The 19,989-nt window shown below is 35.8% G+C and overlaps 1 protein-coding gene across 1 annotated transcript in view; it reads right to left on the bottom strand.

The window, feature by feature from the left end:
- Positions 1 to 2,984: 2,984 nt before the first annotated feature.
- LOC119190484 overlaps positions 2,985 to 19,989 on the bottom strand; it is a gene marked incomplete in the record, with an annotated part of 134,246 nt that continues 117,241 nt past the window's right edge. The window contains 5 exon segments of the mRNA XM_037442464.1: positions 2,985 to 5,347; positions 5,963 to 6,179; positions 8,047 to 8,180; positions 9,449 to 9,584; positions 19,632 to 19,727. Of these exon segments, the coding sequence (XP_037298361.1) occupies positions 5,208 to 5,347; positions 5,963 to 6,179; positions 8,047 to 8,180; positions 9,449 to 9,584; positions 19,632 to 19,727 (723 nt within the window).

Raw genomic sequence — 19,989 nt, 5'->3', positions numbered from 1 at the left:
ATGAGTGTTTGGATAAGCTACGTGGTAATATTTTGCATTAGATATTCGTTGAGATAGCGATGATAAATGCCTTAAGCCATTTACGACGCCAAAACGAACAAATTAAAACACAAATCTCCCTTGTTTTTTAAATATTTACAGTTATAAAGGAATTTTAAATTATATTCCTCTACATTGACAATATATTATGGAATTTATTTACTTATAAATAAATATCGAAGGTATACTTTTTCTGTTACTCTCATTTTTCTAACAATTTATATAAACAATTCTGTTTAATGAATATTATCATTTTGTACACACAAACATATTATAATCTACTTACATTATGCTTTAAGCACGGCCTCTAATTACAAACACATTGAAAATAAATACCAATAAGCACATCTAAGTTACTACTACATTAAATTTATATTTAATTGCATGAAGACGTAAACGGATAGATAAGAGTATTGTGAGTACTTAAACAAAAATATAATTCACCCCCGACAACACTTATAAATTGTATTTTACAAATACTCACTCCTAATCATGATATGTTTTGTTACACAATTGTTCCTAAACATTTTGTTCGTCAAATATAGCCTTCGCACAATACAATTCGCACATTCGTAAAACTCCAAGGATAACGGAAATAAATTATATACCGTAAACGCACTATAAACATTTATCAACAGCCCTTTTGGCTTTTAATTTCGTGTTACCTTTTTTATATGTCGCAAAATTTTCACTAGTTACAGAATCTTAATAACATTCACCTGCTTTTATGATAAAAAGAGTCGCATACATACCTCGTTACATATAAATACATACCTCGTTTAATAAAAAAGTCAAAGAGCAATGTATACGTGTATAGTTTTACACAAGACGTGTATAGGTAAAGCGTATTGCGTTAATTAATTGGTTGTCAATTTGTGTTTTGCATAAGCTGCCAGTGAATAATATTGAATCTTAAAATCAAGCTATTAGGCAAAGAAATCCTAAAACCACATTAATAAGATACTGGTGTGTAAATGTTACACGTCATGGTGTAACGAGTAGAATCCAATATTGCATAGAGAACCGCAGCGACGCCGGCTGTCACCTGTGTTAGCTTGTGTGTGGCAATCGGCTGAAACGCCGTTCCAATTACGGTTTCCATGGTCTGTCTTTGATTTTCCCCTTTCCTTCATTTCCTAAATGCTTGCGGTGCAATCAGTGCTTTACTGATTTGTTAATAAGTGGTGTCAATTTTAGTTAATGTTTAAAGTTTATTTGTTTGTTTGATCGCGCTAATCTTATGATTTAGATTTTTCACTTATAGGAAGCTACACTATTCCTGAGTGCTATAAGGCTTTTTATCCCGGGAAAATATTTATCCCGGATTCTTTTTTCATACGGCGGAGAACTGCAGGTCAAAGTAAATTGTTGAACAAGTTTTGAATTTTTTACAGATGCGAAAAAGACCTTTGTAGGTACAAAACCATCATTTTTTTATTAAACTAATCCGAGTAGCATGAAATGACGATGTAGTAAATAAAAAGTAAACATTATTTTTGTATCATTTAAGAATTTATAAATACATCACAGATCTCATCTTTGTATAAAATCTCAAGTAGATATTGAATGTATTGAACTATTTAATAAACCAGCGTTAAGCTGTAACTTAAAAGCTTGTGTTCAGTTTGGTTGAGGTTGTTACACAAACAGAACTTGGCCCTTATTCTGTATGATAGTGTAAACGCGTAACGCGGCCGTGTCATATTATCTCCGAGAAATGTGCGTGGAATGGTATTCTGTAAGTCAAGTTTCTATAGTCCTCAACATGACGCGTTGTGTTACGTGCTTGTTACGCACTGTTGAAATAACTTGCGGGATAGAGAATAAGGCACCTTAGCCGTCAAAATCCGTCACATATTCTTTAAAATACCATTTGAGTTGATGTTAATATGGCTTTATTAAACAGCGTCGCAGCTGATATTGCACATTAGAGTGAAACTGAGTTGTGGTATTTTATGACAACTAATACGGCTCCTAGTTCGTATAAAATTGTGCAATGTAAATGAGCCCATCTATTATAAATAAATAAATAATGTCGCTCGTAAATCTGTCCCTCTCAATTCTTTATTACACTATTAATTCGTGACATTAATAACTTGTCTATAATATTATACTCCGATAGGATTAATAGATATACAAATACTGCAAGATTAGAGTTGGAAAATTAAAAACAAAATGGTTTTGTGGACAAGCATGGTAAGGGCATGCTCGTATTTAGAGTGCAAATAATATAATAAATAACATAATAGTTCCAATATAAAATAAAATTATGATTGTTAAATTGCATCTAGCAATAGCCCTTTTTTCCTTTGCAGTTGATTTACTATTATTACACCAAATATTTACTCACCTACAGATTTATCAATAAAATACGAATTCTGTATTTGATACCGCGATAATTTTCGTGAGCAAATAGGCTCATTTCTTGCATATACAAATAAATTAACATCAATTGATAACATAATAATCACCGCTATGATATAGAACAAGGTCTAAAATAATAAAATTATTCTATACTACCCTCAATTGTCCTGCTATTGCATTTTATTTTCATCGTCCTCGTTTTTGTTGCTTTATACAATACTCCTTTGTGAAAACATATTCCGTTATTCATTGTATGGAAAACAGAATGTCTACAATGTTTGAAAATTGTAAGGAACGTTTTAATATTAAGCAATTAAACAAAAACGTAGGTAGTCGGATTATTACATGCCATTAGTAATTACTACGTTCTGTGCAAATGTTAATTATCTGTTCTATGCTTAGCTGTTTGTTTTTGCGATGTAATAATAAAAAATTAAATTATGTTATTTAATGTTAATAAAATGTTTGGGTGTTATATTTTGTTCTTAGATTAAAATGCATTGAATTGAATTTGAAAATGTTTATATATTTATAATAGAACTCAGTTCAGTTTCAATATTATTTTGTTTATAAAAGATTAACATTTTGTTTCAAAAATATATAAAAGGAAACAATACAATCATATTGGAATCGCTGTTTATTTTTATAAATAGTAATTATTTTTTTACGAAGCAATGTAAGTGTGCTCAGTTTAAAATGAAAGCAATTTAAATCCAAATGAAAGTATTTGTATTCCGTCGAGAAAGACAATAACTTCACTTGGGTTCATTAAACCTGCCGCGTTTTATAGCAGGGACATACCATTTTAATCCCAACTTAATTTATTAAGTTGTTTTTCATAATCAAAATAATAATGAAAGAAGCAACTTGCATTTTTATATTTACATTTCGAAGTGCACGGATCGGTATTTCGTAATACGAAATTTACTTTAGGTCAGATATTTAAAGCTGGCACGTTTACAGTAGTCAATACAATTTTACACAGAATATTAATAAAAATGTTTAATATTATTATAATTGAAGGTACAGATACAAAGGTACAGACAACGCATATACTGTGTGTGAGTCAAATAGAATGTCGACTGTCGAGAAATGATTACCACTCGGCAATCGACACAATTATGCCGGCCTGTTAGAACCGGATATACACAGGCTGATCTCGGAACGCGACACACTTACGTGGGCCACTACAGCGGGTTTTAACTCCTTATGTAAGATGGTTGCTATCCGGGCGGATATAAAATATATCCTACCACCAGCAAACATACTTTATTGATGCATGCATTAAAGACTACCGTATATTTATTGACAGACAATTCACCCGCACATTGGAAAAGTATTATAACTACGTGCCAGATTTAGATAATCACCCATATAATTATATTTGATAGCATTCCCTATGTAGTTCCTAAAACATGCAAGCGATATAATATAATGCTAAGTTGTAATCTCGCCAATAGTTAAATAATTTATAGTCATTCATATATGTTTGTAGTTGCAAATTGTATTATTTTATCGATGGCCTTTCAATGAGAGTAGTATTTGCGTGGACGACCAATGATTTTTTTTAATAAAACTTAATCAATCAATGGTTTTATACATGTGAAAAAGTGGTTAATCAGACACGATTAAAGGTACATTGGACCTTTAAAATTTCCGTGTTTAAATATCATTCTTATGAACATGGTAAATAAGCTGATGAAAATTTGTCCCGTAGCGTAATTAACTTGCTTTGGAAATTGAATACATTTATTTTTGAAGCTGGATAATAAAAATTGGTAATACTTAGTGACAAATTGTTCGACACTATTTCATTGTCACTATAAGATACATTACGCGAACTCTTATTAACTTATGTTAGTTGCCATTTATTTCCTACAATAATGGACATTCTTGGGACTCTAGCATTGTGGGTTTGGGTGAACAGTTGGAATTAATTTCTAACTTCCTAGTTCAGTCTCATAATTGCGCACATAAGTGAAAGGTTACTTTTACAAAGAATATTTACATCTAAAAAGCGATATGAGGCTTGTATATACAAAATTACTGTTGTGTTAAAACGATGTAGCGCTTCGTAACCTTCTGCGATTTAATTGTATTGAAAGTATTTAAAAACTGACTAAAATATTATACATTTTATTTTGTCAATTAAATTCAATATGTGGATGAAATCATCAAAAATTATACAGCTCGTGACACACAAATAAGAAGACACAAACAAAAGTACTTATCATGACAATAAATACTGTTCTTACGCGTAAACATCAGAATTCTCTATAAATTTCTCGTGGGATCATAAACCCAGCACCTTTCGGGCAAATAAAAGATCGACATAACCGAATAATAGACTTATCCAGAGCCTTACCGTTACTTTCTCTCATCGTCCCATTAAATTAAATAAGTTTCGTGTTCGAGATTCAAATTATTAATGCTTCGGTTTCAAGCCTATCCCGGATTTCTTGCTTAAACCTCTGCTATGTTCAGATCTTAATTATACACAATTAAACTTTGTTACATTATTCTAAACAATTATTATGATTATGTTGATTATACCACGAATAACTTTGTTAAGGGCGGGACTGTAATAATAAAAGTAATTTGAAGGGAAAGAGTAAAGCTCTTCCTTGTATATACTATGAGATATAAGATCACACTACACATATGATTCCAAAGCATATCTTTTCTGATCGGTTTTCCATGCGTTGAAATCAATTGCAAAACAAGTACCATAAATAATTAACAGGGATGAAACTTTGTTGGAGATATAAATATTATAAAATTGTACATATTCTATGTCTTTCGGCTTAAGGTTTAAAATGGCACAAACATATAACTAAAACGATTAGTATAAGTTTAGTTCCACATCGGCTCGACGAGCTAAACTCGGAACTAACGATCTTGACTGGCAATTGAGTCGGCGGTGGTTCCATTCGTACCACATTCACTGAAAAAGAGATTCAAGTTTAATAACCCGATTAGCACTTTTGTATTCCGCCTTAAATACCGCTGGCACATTACATTTAATAAATAGGCATTATGTTCTTCAGACTGGGAGTTCTTAGAACATAGGTCTCTAAACATAACCATATCGACCTGTCAGAAACGGCTTCTAGTGACTGGTCATTATAAGAAAATATTATAATATTTAAATTTTTCAGCGTGATAAGCGCGGAGGTTTATAAATTCGTATAGTGAAGTTGACAAGGTAGATACAATACCAGGCTAAATTCGAGCAATTTTTTATGATATAGGGGGTAAAAGTAATCGGATCCCCTGATGGTAAGTGATTACCAACGCCTATGAATATCTGCTATACCAGGGGGCATAATTAATACATAATAGTAATAACAACTCTTATCATTATTACCTGGTGCTTCGTATTATGCAGTCTCGTGCGGGTCTAAGTAAATGCTAATCGTTGAATATAATATCAGCAAAATTAATGGTAAAAAAAAGAATAACTATATGTACTATCCTTATCATTTTACATTAATTACTGGCACATAATAGTTTATTGAACATTGGGAAACTAGCCCTAAAGGTAATAACATCCACTTACCAGTGACCGTATGATTTTGAACATCAGCAAATCCTTCGCCAACGCTTGCGTAGCTCGGTATCGTGCTGAGACAAGTGATGATGACTGTCTGGTTAGGGAACAGCTGTAGGCTGCTAAGGGGGAAGTGCAATGAGGAGTTGGTCATGGCGAGCTGTATGCCGTGGTGGTGGCGATGCGTATTCACCGTGCCGTGGGGTACTGTGAGACGCTCGTCTACCTGGGAATAAATATTATGAGTAATAATTGCTGATGCTTAAATATATGGTGTGGAAGATTTGTTTGAAGAAAAGACAAAGTTAAAAACTGATGTGAATATTGTGAAAAAATGGAGTGAGGAATACTTTGGTGATGGATCCATGTGAAGTAGTTAATTTTGATTTTTTGTCGTAGTGACTAAAATCAGGAATAGTATGCTAATGTGATTTGGAAATTAGGGGAGGAAGGGTGAGACCCCATGAGAAATATATTTGTATGTTAAGGCAGAGTTTAAACAGAAACCAGGGATTTACCCCACTACCCAGTAGTAGAGGAAAGCCGATTTGATAAACCTTACGAAACTGCTGAGATACATTACGTTTGTCGACTATAATCCACATTAACATCAGAAGCAACAACTAAAATGTGTAAACAGTAATCACGATTACACTGGTGGAAGTATGCGAACACATTTCTAAAACAAACATTAATCATAGTAACAACACAATAAACTAATAAAATACAACACAGAATAACTTTTTACCACCAGTATAACCTGCAAACAAACTCCTTCCCTATCCTTCCAAAACACATTTGAAAAATCCACCTTGCCTCCAAATTGTTATTCCCGGTGTTTGACAACAGGGGAAATAAGCATCCACGGTGTACGACCTGGGATACCCAGAACTCAAAACTCTGGGTATCCCGGTCAATAACCAAAGTATAGCCTATCCCCTACAAAAAAAAGGTGCAGTGTGAACTAAGGTCATTTGATTTCATCAGTTTTTATGCTCCCACATTAAATCATTACAGCAAGTTAATTGCTAAACTAACATATTCGTGAAATGAGCAGAACAATTTCATGGTAAGCAAAAAAATATTACAAATTTCGAGCTAAATAAAACAAAGGCACTATCCACCGTTATCATTTAAATCTCAACAATGTAATTAAAAGCTATGTAACTAAAAACATATTAAACACAAAGCACGTAAGGTTTTATTTACATTGTTAGAAACACGCCGTCTAAACAATATTACGAATGCAGTTGCAGACGATGTTCATTCCAAAAAACCGGAGTTCGATAACAGAAGTCACATGTCTGACGACATTGAAAAACATTCAGAAGCTATTGACAAACTCCGGACGAGCTTGCCGCGAGCAAAGCCCTTTACTCGCCGGCTTTTAACTAATTGAAATTGGAAGGCAAACGATCAGGTCGAGGAATAGGCTGTAGGGTAAGAAAGCACAGTTATAATAGTTTTAATGGAATGGTCGGAAATTGATTAAGGTTATAGTTATTGATTAATGTAGCTTAAAAATGTTTCTGTTTTATGAATGTAACCAAAGATACCAAAAAATACATTTAATATCGATGAAAATTATTTATTTTTGTTTGATTTAAAAATAAACAAGCACTTGTTTAAAAAAGGGGATAGTTTTTCATAGTGACATAGTGATGTTAAAAACCCATCTCAGACCAACCGATGTGTTTCTGTTATTCCATTCACGCCTTGAATATACACACAGAAAAAGTAAATGACAATACCAGTTTAAGAGACCTCTTTCTATACGATATTCTTCAACAAGTCCAGTCCATGTTAAAATTGACAAGTTGTAGCCAAACGGAAAACGGGGTAGTACATAAAAGGCAAACAAAACTTTCCCGTTTGCGAACGCTGAAACTGCCAAATATTGAACTTTGGATAATGAAAGTAGATATAAAAGGTGTTCTATATATTTATAATGCAGGAGACATTAAATATTAAATCTGTCTTCATATATAGCGCACTTTTCATTACGCCTTCATCCATTATCAGGGTTACAAAGGGACAATTCCAGACTCTGAACTGAGATTAAGCAGAAAAACCCAATATAATTTTAAACGTACCTTCATATTATTTATGAACCAGGTAAGATGCGGAGCGGGGTGTGCCGGCGCGCTCTGACAGGTCGCTTCTAAGTGATCGTTTGACGACTGTTTTTTGTGCTTTATTCTTATCTTTGGACGGAATTTCTGCCGAACTGTAACATTGGATTACAACGTTAACATGAATGACGAGACCATTGTGTTTGTATAACTGGGGCCTTATTCTCTGTGCCACACGTTATTATGAAAGAGCGTAACAATCACGTAACGCACCGCGTCACGTTAAACACAATAGAAATTGGCATACAAAATACCATTTCACGCAAATTTCACGAAGATAACGCGACATGGTCGCGTTACGCGTTTACAGTGACATACAGAATAAGGGCCCTTGACTAGATTATTTTAACTTGACACAACATTGCTGTACTGATTCCGTTCTCTCGACAATACGACTATGCTTTGCTATTGTTATACTGCTCTGGTATATAGGCAATATGGCGATAGTTGGACTAGGTTTGACTAGTTAAGATAATTGAGTTATATCGTCTGACGTTAGCCAGGTTAACAGGATTACTGCGCCATAACTAAATGCATCCCGAAAATTGACACATATATTTATGTTATCTAAACACAAGTATACTTATTATCGTACTTGCATGATAGTACATATTTTTAGTATTTGATTATTATATCTATAGTAAATATAGTACATATGTATAGTAAATGAAAAAGAAGCATATTATAAAAAAAAAATACAAACTGATTAACTTCCCATTTTTAACTAAACCCTCCCTATATAGTTCAGAGTAGATACTGCACAATTCAACCTCAATTTAAACTGTGTGCGAAGAAGTGGGTTCCAGTTGCCTCTGAACAAATTAGATTAGCGAAGTAAAGCGAACGTACGAGACGCGATTCGCCATAGAGCATGCGGAAGACCATAAAGTGGATTATTATTAAGTCGACCCTAAGGCGGCCCTCAGCAAAGTTGAGTGGAATATTAAAAGCTTTTATTTTCAGTCCTATGAAAAGAGTAATTACAAAAGGCTTTGATGCGTACTGTATTTTTTTAAAGTGCTATCCTGTGGTGTTTTCATGTAATTAGCGGCTTGTCTGTTAGAATTTGGAAACAAACTAATAGGAAATATAAAATCTTCAGCTAAGTTAAAATGAAAATGTACAATTTGAAAAGTATAGAAAAATGAATAAATAATTCAACTTTTGGTTTAATGGCTTAAACTTTGGCTAAAGAGGTCGTTCCTTGACAATACTAGTATTTTAATATTCTACCGTGCCTCATCTGTTTATTATAAAGTGTCAGTTTACTAGATCTTATATAAACTTTGCTTAACTCTAGAATTTCATGAATAATTAACATAAAATTACGCAAGCATGCGTTGGTAATATTAAATTAACTTACCGATGACAGTTATCTCATGTAGTTTAGAGACTTTAGAGTAAAGGGGCGTTTCCAAAGCAATCTCGCAAGCGTACGTTCCCGATGCCGCGAAATCCATCCTTTCAAGTGTTACTGATGTCGGCGTAAGTTGTATTAGCTGAAAGTATATTGGATTTATTAAATTTACAACGGGATTGTTCGTAAGAATAAGTTTTACTTGCGTACATACGACTTTGTGTGTGTAATTAAAGTACATTTGAATTGTGAACATTTATGTTAATATACATCGTTTTGTTTGCTAATGGTTCGTTATTTAAATGTACTTTACTTTATATATTTTGCGTAGTAGTAGTATATTGTCACTTACAAGCATAATTTGGTTCAAATTAAGAAAGAATATGAATAATTTCAGCGTAACAGTTTCTTTTGTACAATGTAAATAAAAATTACATTTCAGCAGCGGAAGGAGCTGAAAAGTATGAAACGTAAAGTGTCCTGAACGAAGTGATACTTTTATGGATGAACACTTTATTCATACAAGGATCTTTCATTTGTGTATGTCCCTTACTTTAATGGTGAACGAATACATAATTGAAAACTAAAACCTAAGAATACTTTGAAAAAAAAAAATTAAGGGATTGTGAAGTCTGCCATTCCGCTCTAGACCAGTGTGATGGAATAAGGCTTAAACCCTCTTAACAGTAGCCGCGCAGTGGCTTAGTATACTTAATAATACAAAGCTGGAACTACTAATGTAACAGATTACCTCACTATATATTACACAGAAATGAATAACGTATTTTGTCGCAGTCGGATAAAATGACGAAGTTACAAACGTGTTATAACTGAATGGAAACAGCAAATAACCAACGTACAGACAATCTTGAACACATCGTTGACCAAACACGTGTTTAATCTTTCGCATAGTTCGTCCTTATTGATTTTCGTGTATGATGTTTGGTATGTATTGTCGCAATTGACAATTTTTTTTTTTTAAGCGGCTGATCCCGCAGTCAACACCGGGAGGAACCTGCGAACGGTATACTGGTTCCCCCCGGCTTAACGACTGCGGGGGCCAGGGGGAAAAGGGAAAAAAGGAAGAATGGTAAAGGAGTGTGGGGGAAGGAAGAAGAGGAAGTACTAGGATGGGCGGAGAGGAAAGGGAGGTAAACTGTTCTACGAGTCCCTGTCAGACCCCCCATGTGAACTTGCAACCATGGGGGTGTAGGCATCACCTATAGTGTGCCTAGGTCCACGACATAATGTCCATGACATAATGTCCCCCCGTGCATGGGCGTGCATTCGGTGTGGAGACCGAGCGCACAAGAATTGCTTCGGGGGGGCGCAATTGACAATTCTATTGAATTACTATTCTGATAATACGGTAAATGTGAACACGAAAAATACAGAATGAATTTTTGAGATGGGGAAGGCAGGGCTAAAAGAAAATTTTCTTAGAAGACCGTCAATCATTTCTGCAATCATTTACATTTGCACTTAGTGTTTGAAGAAAATGCACAATCAGCAAGATAAAGGGAAAGTTTTGCCAAAAGATTTTTTTATGCCAATCGATTCTATTGCTTGCTTGCTAGGTATGAAAACAATTCTAAAGTACCATTAGAGGATTGAATAACGTTAAGGTTAGAAATAGCAAATTAAATAAAAAAAAATCTCAATTATTTCAATTCGGTTTTGCATATAACAATACGTTTCTAGATTTAGCGACATTAAATAGAAAATTTTGTTAAGTTAAAAAGCGCAGTAGAGGAGCATTTATTATAAAAGTTACGAAGAACTTATTTGCAATTTTTAAAGTTAAAAATATTCAAATCTGTAATAGTACAACGGTATATTTTGCCCTAATGAGCTACGGGATCGATTGGCATAATAAATATTGAATAAATTGTTTGTTTTGTTGACTGTATATTTTTTTTTCTAACTCAGTGAATGCACAGATCTTAATGTCTTTAAAAATGATGGACAGAAGAAAGTTTTCTTGTAGGTAGCAGCCCTGTCCCATCTCACAAATCTACCTTATATATGTATACATATATTTGGATATTTTTATGAAGTAAACGCTCATGTCTGAATAATTTTGAAGATACAGATAGACTGAATTAATTATATTACCTTTTTTTTAAGAAAACAACACTAAAACTACATAAAATAATGCATCAACAAAAGAATACTCTCGAACATACATACGCTATTAACGCCTCAAACATACGCCTTATATTCGAGGAGTAAATGTCCAACACGTTGTTACCAAGTATGCATGTTTGGCAATGTTGCCAACTGCAGGAATTTATATAGGAACATATGAAGTATATTCCTGTGTTCTGTGGCTCGCTGATATGCAACATGTTGATCGTCACGTGTTGCATCAGTTACCTAGTTACCGGGATTAGTAATATACTTACATCGCGTCATCACAACCGTAAACGTATGGGAATATAAAATGATGGTTGCGCAATCAACATACATATTAGGCCCTGGAAATCGGGAATTCTAAATAATTTGACGAACTACGAATTATTTCCCGAACTCCTTTATTTTGAAGGGATTCCTTCCATACATGTTATGGATAAAATAAAAGCCTTTAGTATGTTATAACCTTATATTGATACCTTACTCCTGATTCAGGTACCTGTCGAGTACAGACGAATAGTAACGAACACAGCACGACAATTTATTCTGGTGTATTCGTTATTCATAATTCATAGTCATATTCGTGCATATATTATTCGCCAATAATCTAAATTTGGCATGAAAGTCCGCTGGTTGTCTCAAATCCCTTTTAAAGCTACGTAGCTTTAAAAGGGATTTAAGACAACCACAGTGCTTACAAGAAACAACACAATGACGTCATTGTGTTACCAAAGAGTCTTTTCTAATGTGATATAAACGATCTCCTAGCATTTAGAAAAACTAGAAGAAAAGAAGGAATATTAAAAACTAACAGAAAATGTGTGGTAGTAAATCTTGTATGCTCTAATGTTATAGTAATATAGGTAGTTTCTTAGTTAAATGTTTAAACACAATTCGACGAGCGTCAAATGTTCAGGTGATGTTTGACCACCGATAACAGGCTTTACTGTGAAACCTTCATATGGCTTGCATTAATAGCAGTTTTAATAGCACTTTACTTAGCTATTTTTCGCGGTTAATGAGATTATCGCATGACCAGCTGGTCAGGTTATCGCGGTAGAATTTTTCAACCACCAACAGGTCGGAACATGTAATATAACCTTCATATAAGAGCATTTTAAATCACCAGGTGAATGATAAGGATACTAATGAGGAAACGATGGTCCTTGAATTAATTATAAAGTTAGAAGCATTTGTTCAAACGCGATAATGTTTAACTTCTTACTTATATTCTGATAATAATTTTACTAACAGCTATATATCTCAGTCGCATAAACTGCAGTTCATGTCCAATGTGACCGTGGCGAAGTAGTTTTGCGTGCGCGGTACGATTATTGCTATGCAGCGTCAGGTTCAAATCCCGGGTCGGATAAAGATATTCTATTTTTCTGGTCGATACCTCGGAGTCTGGAATTTCCTCGATACGGCGATAGGCTTACGCCCTATTACATCATGGGACGGAAACACATACAGCGAAAAGTAGGTGCAATGGTTGCATCTTTGCCTACCCTTCGGGATAAAAGTTGTTGGTTTATGTATATATTGATACTAAATTTTTGCGATGAGCGCCAACAAAACGTAGTCTATCTTAATCATTAAACGTATACGAACTCATTTATAATATCAAAGCAAATGTTGACGGGTTAATTATTTAAACATCTTTGGCAGAGGTCGTTTCTGTAATTTCATAGCGTATTTTATTAATTAATCCCCACAAAGGGTGACGGTAAAGAAACGAGTGAGTGAAATCAGTGTAAATGGATTTTAGTGATGCTCCAATTATTACATTACTATTTAAGTTGAAAACACGTTGCGTCTTAGAAATTAAATGAATTCCTATTACAAGCAAATTAAATAAACAAGTAAGTGTAATTAATATAAAAATTAACCAAAAATTGTATGCTCAATAATATGAAAATAATAATGTATTAGAGACACATCTTGGTGTCATCCGTTGACGTTAAGTATATTAAGAAATTTCGGAGTCATTTTGTTATTCATCAGGGGATGTAGTCTCATTACCGAATTGAGGCAATAATAGATGTAATTACATAAACCCATTAATTCTTAAAGCAATAAATCTAAATCTTACAGGCATTAAAACAAATGGTATAAACACGATTGTTACTTTTTTCGGTTCAATCACTAAACTGATTTTGATAAAATTTGGCCCAGAGTCAACTTGAAGCCAAAGATACGTCATAAGGTATTAATATTTAATTTTCTACAAATCGAAGTCCACGCGAGGAAACTTGCGAGCAAAAACTAGCCAACAACAGATTAAAGTTATAATAAATTTACAATATCGATGTATGTGAATCAATTCTAAACGCGACACATCTCTATCTGAAAATATTACTCAAACAAATTACAGTTCTCGGAAAGTTCCTTTATCAGCGTTCGACCCTCCATCACTGGGGTTGCTACAAAAAAGTAATTAACTTGTCATAAAGTTAATTTCTTGCGGTCTTTAAATAATCTGATTTAGGCTGGAAGTTCACGAAACTTACGGAAAGTTGCGAAGTCGGACGTGTTTCTTGCGTTCGAGTTCGGATTCCATTTGGAGTAATCTTGTTTCATTCGGTCCTTTATTGTTAACGTTTTCTGGTCGATAACAACGGGGTGTTTACGGATGCAAGGATGGATAGGGGCAAAAATGTGTGGTTACATATTTTAATTTTTTTTTCCTGCCAGCCCGAGCTGGCTTCTTGGCTTGCTTTGTACTTTTTCAGCTTTTTTATGTCCAATATTAAATGTCTGTAGTTATATAAGCGATAATTTGAGTACTTAATATTTAGATATTCTCCTGTAGGTACCTTGACTTATCACTGCATCAAGTGCAACTATGTTCGTCAACGTGATGAATATATTTTATTTTGTATGTCGCCGCAGCACTGGTGCATTCCCGGAGCGATAGTGGCGCCATCTATCATTACATCGAGGAAGTATTAGAAGAGGAGGGAGGTCGACCACTGTCAATATAAGGACCGGCCGAACGACGAGAGCTCCATTCCGCTCTGAGCAGCCACCTCGAACGGTCCCTTTGACTTACCGAGTACCTGCTCGGTAAGCCATTGTTCTGTTCCGGGAAATCTGCTCGGAACGACCGCAGCGTTCTCGCTGCCGCCAAGGACGACGGTAACAATAGGGCATTGTCCCTTTTTCTACCTGAGTTCGTTTATTGGGTCCGGCCGCGTCGTTTTCAGGACAGGGTCACACCCGTTTATCGTTTCTACGACATTTTTCCCCTTCAGGGCTAGCTCGGTGGTTTAACCACACGATGTCAACAAGCCGAGCTAGCGGTGACCCGGCCAGCGCTGCGCCCCCTCAGGGCTAAAGCGAAGCCGGACGGGTGCGGATAAAGAAGCTGTGGAGACACACCACAGTTTCCCCCGCATATCTCCTTCCCAACCTTACCTTTCCCTTTTCATTCTATCCCGTGTAACGGTTGAGCGTGCGGGCCCCTAAAAAGGTCCAATACCGTTTACGTTGCACGGATTGTTAGGAACCCATTAAGATTGGCAAAGGGATACAAGCTTAGGGCACACCTAATTATAAGTACAATATATACCGCCTATACCAGGCGGGGAGGGTCAATACACGCACACAACCCCGGGCACATGCACCCGGAGACGTAAAATCATTTGCTTAGCCATTTTCGCGTCGCATTCCGCGCCGAACTAATGCGATAGCCGCCTGGTTCTTGTGTGTTCTTCCCAGGCGGAACGCACCGGGTCCCGAACACATTCGCGACCCCCAATCAATCTTAATTCATCTAGTATCCAGTGGTTTGGCATCGACCGAATAATGGCCGATTCCAGACCCATGGAGACCGACCAAAGCACCGAAAAGGAGGCATTCAACTCAAAAAAAGAGTTGATACGCTCCTTTTTGACTAAAAACGGACGACGAGTTCCGCGACGCCGTGTCCTTTCCGTCCTGACCTACGCGGGGGTGCCGATTGCGTCGGGGCCGGCCGAGCCCTCGGTCGCACCGAGTGCACCCTAGGGCGTGCACCCTAATTTTTGTTAATGAGCCAGCTGCACTGGCTCATTAACAAAAATAGTAAAATGTCCACCCGCAACAAAATTCGGATCTTTACCTCGTGTACTAGGCCGATAATGACTTACGCGTCGCCCGCGTTCGCGCACATACGGCCTGCTCGTCTTCAGCGTATGCAGGTTTTGCAAAATCAATTCCTATGACGTGCACTCGGTGCCCCGTGGTACGTTCGCAATCGCAACCTCGACGTGGACACCGATATGCCGACCATCAGGCAGTTCATGCACATGTCCAGCAGACGCTATTTCGACCGGGCGGTCAATCATCCGAACCCGCTCATTAGGTCCGTATCCATATACACTCCTTTCGACCGCGCGAAATGGAGACGTCCACGTTCTGTCCTAACAGATCCAGAGGACGAAATAACTCTGGCCATCCGCCGAAAGCACGAACACTTAATGCTCTTACACTGCATACGACCGCAGTTCCGTCCTCGCCGCCGAGGACCTCGCCGCGTTCCCCGTCCTCCCGACCCTTCGATTAGTTCTGTCAGCCCGCGCGCCGACGAAGACGATTAGGTAGACTGTGTAGGTCGCTTCGTGCACCTCGCGTAAACCCCCTAATCGCTGATGTCCCCAAACATCATCTCTCAGTGACCGTCCTGAGCCGAGGCCGTGACCCTTTAGAGGGTCGCCCTCAGCATGGTCACTTAATAAAAGACGAGAGCTCAGTTTTTGTACGAGTCTTGTTTGGACGCTCGAACCGAGCTCATTGTGTATGCCGCTAGTGTTACTATGCAGTAAATTGTTAGTGAAGTAAAGAAGTGTTTCAATAATTGAATAACTGTCTGGAAAATAAATATACACCGGTGATATATTACCGTTCATGCAAAAAAAAAAACCAAGTAAAGAGTTTTCACTCCGATATGTCTATTTTTTATTTTCACGTACCTATTTTTACTATTTGAAATCAGATAAGAGTAACGTTAGGTCACTAGCCTGAGTCTAAATAACCTTATTCAATTTTGTGAGAGTATTGGAACAAGAAAGAATAATTGATTGTTCATGTGATATAATATATAAAAGGTAAAAAAGTTATTAAAACGCAATCCATGGCCAAACCGCGACAACTAAGTTAAGTGGTTATCTCAACACATAATGTCATATGTACTATGCAATTGAAACTAAAAAAATTTTTACTACTAATTAATATTGTTAAATGTGAGTAGATTTTGTAACTGACATTTTGGGCGACCAAACTCCTCAGTACTTTTTGTGACCATGAAGACTGCAAAGTCTTCGAAACGTAAAATCCGGAAAAAATGGTTTATGTCATTATCTAACATTCGCGTAAACATTAGAACTCATAATATTATAAACCACAACGCAGGACTGGTTTTCAGTAGCTACCTAATGTACTTAAAATATGGACGGCGAATCAGCCACCTACCACAACAAATGATATTATATACTATTTTTTAGTTCATTCCTTGTCTATGAATTCAATAGCATATATTTTTTTTTCATTGCTCTAATTTAAGGCATAGCGGGAGCCTAGAATACGTAGTTTACTATCGATGGCGGATATTAAGAAGCGGGATCGACGGGAAACATCATCGCCAAGATGTAGAAATTATGTATTCTTTGCTAGGATATGTATATACTTTTCTAACATAATATTCTTTTAATATCCTCAAAATAGAATGTGCACGAAACATACAGTCAATAATAAAAATAGTTAATCAAATTAAAAACTTCACTTATTGGTTGGGTATTAAAAAAAATTTATTCTAAGAACCCAAAAGTAAACGTTTTGTAGTTCTGAAGTCATCTATAGAAGTTGCTGACCACCTAATTGCTATTTTGTTGGTTCACATATCACATAATTCTAGGTCTTTTGAGTGAAAATTTGCGATAACCCCAAAAGATAAATGGAGAGAGCAACGAACTATTGTCGTTCCAAATTTTTACCAACATGACAATTTGGAATCTCAATTTCGCAACATAAATAAAAATTAACATAGAACCTTGTAATAGTGTGATGATTTTCAGATAGAAAGTAAAAGAAGCTACCGTAATATTTGAAATGCAATCACAAGCAAAATGGGCTTTGGTATAAAAAATCAAAACAAAGATTATTTTTCCTAAAAGGAAACCTCGTGATGTCTGAACACATGATATTAGGGCAGTGAGCCGAGACGAAGAATGTGTCACGCAAGGAAAATCTATATAATATAATAATTTATGCAAAGGATTGTCTTCGCCGACTAAAGAGCAGTGAACAACTGAAAGTATTGTATTCAGTATTATTATTTGCTTTATTCGTGGCTTTTGTTGTGCTTCTGCCTTTTAGCGTTTTCGAGAAAAAGTCCCACTAATTTTATTATTCTGAATAGAAATTAGCTTACAATATGCCTATTCTATATAATATTTGTGGCAATTATTATTAAATTACATAACAAAATTCAATCAGTGGTTTGTGTTCATTGCAAAAAATTATAATTATTATATTAAATTTGACACCGCTAACTACATTATTTTCGTATCACGTATCTATTCTTATCACAACGTTATACTGATAGAGGGTCAATGAAGTTTAGATGCCAGTCGCAAAGGGTCCCTATAACTTAATTCCTTATAGCTATTCTTCAGTAATTTATGTAAGATGTAATTATCATTGGAACGATTTGTAGACCGCATTTATGCATACTAGTACCTATATTATGTGGTGTTGGGTTTACTTTCGGAAAATTTTACCCATCGTCACTGGATTAGATGCTCTTGTGACAGCAGGGCCGTATAATACAACTCAGTTCCGCTCTCAAGTACGATATCAGCTTCCCAGTTGTCGCACGAAAGTTGATATCTTTAGATAGTTGCTATTAAATTAACCCGTAAAGATATCACCTGAATTGATACTGTAAGTCACAACATGTGACAGATCTTGATAGCTGGCTCTGGCTGACTCAGCTGAGTGTAGGCTCCTAAATAACAGCGTAACCTTGATTTATTAAATAGTCGTTGGCTGGTGGTAAGATACATTTTATATCCGCCCGTATAACGATCACGTGCCAAGTTCCAGGACCAGCTTGTGTATATCCGGTTCCAGCAGGTCAGTACAATTGTGTCGACTGTCGAGGGTTAATTATTTCTCGTCAGTAGACATTTTATTGGACCCTACTCAACTAACTTGAATTTTTACACATAGACGATATTAATGCATTCATACGACTTACGTACGTTTGGATATAAAAGTTCTGGCCTTATTCGTCTTAGTCAATTTGCATTTCGGAATCTTCGATGGAAGCATAATAATTAAGTATTAATGTGTGGAAATAACACCGTATTCTTAACTCTCCTAGTACGATATTTTGCAAACTTATCAAAGTGTTGCAAACTCTGTATAAACTGTTGAAAATTCAGCTCAAATGCACAAGTTCTCCTACGAATAATAATATGTTTCTTTGGAATAAAATTTATCGAGATATACTATTTAGAATTTTATTCTACCTTTCGGATAAAGTTTACATATGTCATTTAAATCAAACAAAAAATAATTAGTTATAATCAGGGACTGCTATGATTTATTCAAGAACGCTTAAAATTCTCGTAAAATACGTAAAAATACTTAACATAGCATAGAATTATCTACAATAAGAAAAACACCGAGCTTCACTGAACCAAATCTTTTTGAATAAAATCAAATGCAAATGAACCCTAATTTCCTTGGATCGAACGACACTCGTTCCAAGTCCTTTATTTCATTTATTTCGTATGTAATTTTGTATCCTTCGCGGTGTTCGCGGTGGCGAGTGGGACAACGCAATCTACAGAAACAAATTGCTGAATTAAATTTAATTGTATTCAGGGGCCTTATTCTCTATCCCGCACGTTATTTTAACAGTGCGTAACAAGTACGTAACACAACGCATCATGTTTAGGACTATAGAAATTTGGCTTACAAAATACCATTCCACGCACATTTCTCGCAGATAACATGACACGGCCGCGTTACGCGTTTACACTATCATACAGAATAAGGGCCCAGTACTTACATTTATATCGGCGCCGGTGATGTTGTAGAGCTCGTATGGCGGGTCTCTCCCGTGGACAAACTTCATCAACCGTTGTCCGTTTTTAAAAAACACCACCTGTTAAACAAATTTATACCAATGCTATTAGGGTGTTCTAGAAGTCTAGATACTTATTTTATCGTGGCGTAAGGCACGGCACTCACTAGTAGGACAGTTTGGCGAGGCATTTTAGAATGACGAATACAACTATTCTAATTGTTAGTATTTCGATGAAGTAATAGTTGATTCATGCTGTCTTCACGCCGTAATCTTACGATCTAAGCACTGATTCGTTAAGCTGTCCGAACCACAAAGACGTTACATTAACTCATGGCAGCCA

Source organism: Manduca sexta, chromosome 24 (assembly GCF_014839805.1).
Source record: "Manduca sexta isolate Smith_Timp_Sample1 chromosome 24, JHU_Msex_v1.0, whole genome shotgun sequence".
NCBI lineage: Eukaryota > Metazoa > Arthropoda > Insecta > Lepidoptera > Sphingidae > Manduca > Manduca sexta.
The sequence above is the reverse complement of the archived record's forward strand: the minus strand, read 5'-3'. Positions and strand labels throughout refer to the sequence as shown.